Source organism: Sinocyclocheilus anshuiensis, unplaced genomic scaffold, assembly GCF_001515605.1.
Source record: "Sinocyclocheilus anshuiensis isolate Anshui unplaced genomic scaffold, SAMN03320099.WGS_v1.1 scaffold1975, whole genome shotgun sequence".
NCBI lineage: Eukaryota > Metazoa > Chordata > Actinopteri > Cypriniformes > Cyprinidae > Sinocyclocheilus > Sinocyclocheilus anshuiensis.
In genome coordinates, this window is record NW_015549690.1 from 3,634 (window position 1) to 7,833 (window position 4,200).

The 4,200-nt window shown below is 38.5% G+C and overlaps 1 protein-coding gene across 1 annotated transcript in view; it reads left to right on the top strand.

Moving 5' to 3' along the window:
• The window catches only part of LOC107660465 (protein transport protein Sec16B-like), a 23,576-nt gene that overhangs the window by 3,199 nt on the left and 16,177 nt on the right, over positions 1-4,200 (top strand). The window contains 9 exon segments of the mRNA XM_016449770.1: positions 1,002-1,098; positions 1,181-1,280; positions 1,403-1,493; positions 2,091-2,184; positions 2,187-2,221; positions 2,374-2,520; positions 2,606-2,667; positions 3,316-3,454; positions 3,614-3,856. Of these exon segments, the coding sequence (XP_016305256.1) occupies positions 1,002-1,098; positions 1,181-1,280; positions 1,403-1,493; positions 2,091-2,184; positions 2,187-2,221; positions 2,374-2,520; positions 2,606-2,667; positions 3,316-3,454; positions 3,614-3,856 (1,008 nt within the window).

Genomic DNA, 4,200 nt, shown 5'->3' on the forward strand with positions numbered 1-4,200 from the left:
ACCCCAGATCTAGGCAGTGGCACGGGCACTCCGCCCCCTTGCAGGTAACTGAGTCTGGTCCGCAACTCCGAGATGGTCATACCCCCGCAATGGGAGCATGAGTCATCCACGAAGTCACCTCAGCGTGCTTCATGCCCAGGCACGAGAGGCAGTGATCGTGACCATCACTCGGCGCCAGGTAACGACTGCACCCAGAAACGCACGGATGGTACGACATCTTTAAAAAGACGCGTCTTTAAAAAGATGTTCCACCCGTGAAGCTCTTTTAGCTGGAAATTGCTCTTTTAGTGTGCTGAAGCGCACAGGGGAGATGGCCGTCTGCAACACACACAGGGGTAGTGCAGCCTGATGTGTGCAACCCACTCGACACGGGAAAACCACCGCCGCTGAAGCGCCGTACCACCAGCACGAGAGCCCACGAAGAGCGTGCTTGACTGTAGTTTTTACTACTTGTAGAAGGTCAGGAGCAGAACGATAGAACCGCTTGGCTCCGAAGCGAAAAGCTGAATATGCGCTGCATCTGCTGCCTACTTATACTCACGCTGTGATCAGCGGCAGCTGGATACAATAATCGCATGCCAATGTGCATTGGCTCGTTTAGTTTACACTCGAAGTAGATTGGTCTCTCTAAGCGAGATCCCAAGTCGGTCGAGAGTGACCGACTGAAAGGGAATCACAATTTCAACAAATTAAGCAGCATTATTTTCAACTAATTTCAATGTTGATAAAAATAAGAAATTAAATTAAAACAGAAAGAAATTAAATAAAAATTTTAACCATTATTTTATACTTTACTATTTCACAATATTATTGTTTTACTGCATTTTTGATCAAATAAATGCAGCCCTGGTGAGCATAAGAGACTTAGCCTATACTGACTGCAATCTTGTGAACTGTATTTAATATTAATATTGTGGAAGATCCGGCACCTTGTTTGTCAGTATTTGTCAATGGATAAGCACAGTCTAAAATCCCAGGTCTAACTGCTAATATCTGATCAGGCTGACTACCCCACCTCCAGCTACTGGCCCTACAGAGAAGACTATGGGTATTATGATTATCATGGTTATCACAGATCACAATACAACTTCCCAGGTACAAAATATTCAATCACATGCCCTCAGTTTATAATTCTCACCAAAATTCAAACTCATGTTTAGCCCACTGGTGTTTTGTAGATGTGGTGGCTGGAGCCAGACAGATTGCTGGAGAACAGAGAGGTATCAGGGCAGAGGATTGCAGCAGGAGTCAGTAAGAGCTTCTTATTTAGATCAGCAGGGGTCTGTTGATGGCCTTTACTCATACATTATATGCTCTGTCATGACTGAAACTTTTCCAGAACAATTCAATTATTTTGTACATTTTATTTAATATCAAGTGATTTTACACATTTATTTAACAGCTATAGCCATAGAACAGACAGTCGATATGACCGTGGCGACTCAGAGAGACAGCACAGAGAAAGTATGGAAAATGGAGATGGAACTGGAGAGGTTTGTTTCCAGAAATTACTTTTCATAAGACTGTATAGTAAAGTTGACATTCTTATACATAGAAGTCAAAGGATCAAAGGTATGGGGACAGTAAGATTTTTTTTGAAAGACAGGAAAGGAGCAAGGATTGATTGAGAGTAACAGTAAAAATATTCACAATTATTTCTATTTCCAACAAATTCTGTGCTTTTGAATTTTATATTTATCAAAAAATCCTGAAAATTGTGCTACAGTTTCCATAAAAATATTAATCATAGCAACTGTTTTCAACTTTGACAATAATAAGAAATATTTATTGAACATCAAACCAGCATATTAAAATTATTTCTGAAGGATATTGTGACACTGAAGACTGGAGTAATGTCTGCTGAAAATTTAGCTTTGCCATCACATTAAAATAAGATTCAGCTAATTTAAATTGCAATATTGCTGTATTTTTAATCAAATAAATGCAGCCTTGGTGAGCTGTAGATTCTTCTTTCAATAACTTTTTATTTATTTATTTTTTAAGTGTACTCACCCTAAACTTTTGAACAGTAGTATATATTCCGGCTCTTTTTGTTTATCCCTCATGCTGTTTTGTTTTTCCTTCTCTAGGTGTATGGTAGTGGAGCGCTTGCCAACTCTAAAGCTTCAGGTGTGTCCTTGAGCAGCTATGAGCTCAGCCAGTACATCAATGGTACTGAACAGAGCCTGAGCTTATATCTCACACAGGTTTGTCACAACCAGTCTTCTTAATACTGAACTTTAATACTTTGTGTTTTTGCGCAGAAAATGTGTGGTTGTTAATTTTCTTTTATGCAGCAGTTAGTTACAGTCCTCGAATCTGGTTGGTCACTGGACTCAGAATAGCTGTGGTTTATTTGGTCATTTGATTTAGATGCTGTACCCAATGGAGGTAGCCCCACTAAAGTTCTGCATCCCTCATGTGGCAGTGAGCTTTGGGCCTGCAGGTCAGCTGGTATGGCTCAGTTCAGCCCTGGCCTCTGAGGGTGAGCCTGCTCAAGTGGAACTCCACAGTCTGGAGGTAATAGAGACACAGTACAAACATGAATTTTAAGGCATAATATGAAGTATTATGGTGGATTAAATCTGTTCTTCAATGATTTCAGGTAATTCTTTGCGATACACATGAACAGCAGAATATGAGAGACTTACCTGGACCACTGGCTAGGTATGATATTCCAAAATACCCCTCTCTTACAATAATACTTAAATTTGCAAGACATTAATCAGGTCTGAAAACTTTATAGATATAGGAATGGAATGTATAGGAATGGACTGTAATCCCATGAAACAAATAACAATGAAATTAAAAATATAAATATTGATTTGAAATTTATTATAGATATAGAAACCAGGTCTGTAATTGATGAAAAACAGCAAATTTCTTATCAATCTTGAACTTATGAATGTTGAACAGCTGAACAAATTTTGTGGAAAGAGAGGTTCAAAATTCTTCAGGATTTTTTGATGAATTAAAAAGTTAAAAATAACCACATTTGGCTGTTAAACATGGTTATTTAAAAAATAAGTTGAAAAAATGTGGGCTGATGGCTTCAACAAATTCATAAACCTTCTATTAACAACATCATAGATCACTGTAGGCCTGTCTTTAAAGGTTTATTTAAAAGATATAATAAAAAAAAATCTGTTCTCCTCCAAGGAGAAAATAAATGGGACTTTTACTATACTGCCAGAACCCAACTGTTGCACTCGGTATGGAGGATAGTTAAAAGTAATCAGATTTTGTAGGCTAAATAAAGCTTTGAAACCCCATCTGCTTAACTAGATTGCTGCTTTTCTTCTTTTTTTCACAAAGGGAGGATTTGCATAAGGCGGATTCCATTAACTTTGCCCTCCAAATGTCAGAGAAATGCCTGAAGGATGAGAAATTAGAAGATGCCACTTCTGCTGCCCTCTTGTGGCATCTACTAATCTTGCTGTGCAGACAGAATGGAGTAAGTCCCATTACTCATTACACTCATCTCATTACATTGCAGTATTTGTATGTTACCATTACTAAGCCACTGCATAATAAATCTGAAGACCATTGTTTTCAGCTTTGTTTGTGCGTCCATTTTACACCGTTAATGTGAGTATGTGTTGGTGTTATGTAGAGAATCATGGATTCAGATGTTGCAGAACTGCTGATGAGGGACTCCAGTTCTTTGGGTGCGTGTGGGGTCTCTGGTGAGCCTGCAGCTGGAGAAAGCCTCATTGATCTGAGTGAAACACCCACACCAGAAAAAGAGACCCTTAACATCGCTGACCTTCTGACTGGATATCCACCAACTGACAAAGAGGCTGCAGAGCAAAACCTTCAGAAATACACAAAACTATTGCTGTCTGGCAGAAAGAAGGTTTATTGAAGTGTATTTTCTACCTTGAGTCTCTCAAACTAACCTTTTTTGACTGGTAAAGACCCTGTAAAACCGTCTGACCAATGCAATTCTTTCTTTGTTGTCATATACTGAAAATGGACATTAGGACAGGACATGATGAAGGACTTCTTCTTATTCTTTCTTTCTTTCTTTCTTTCTTCTTCTTCTTCTACTTCTTCCTCTTTTTGTTATATATATATATATATATATATATATATACACAGGTGCATCTCAATAAACTAGAATGTCGTGGAAAAGTTCATTTCAGTAATTCAACTCAAATTGTGAAACTCGTGTATTAAATAAATTCAGTGCACACAGAC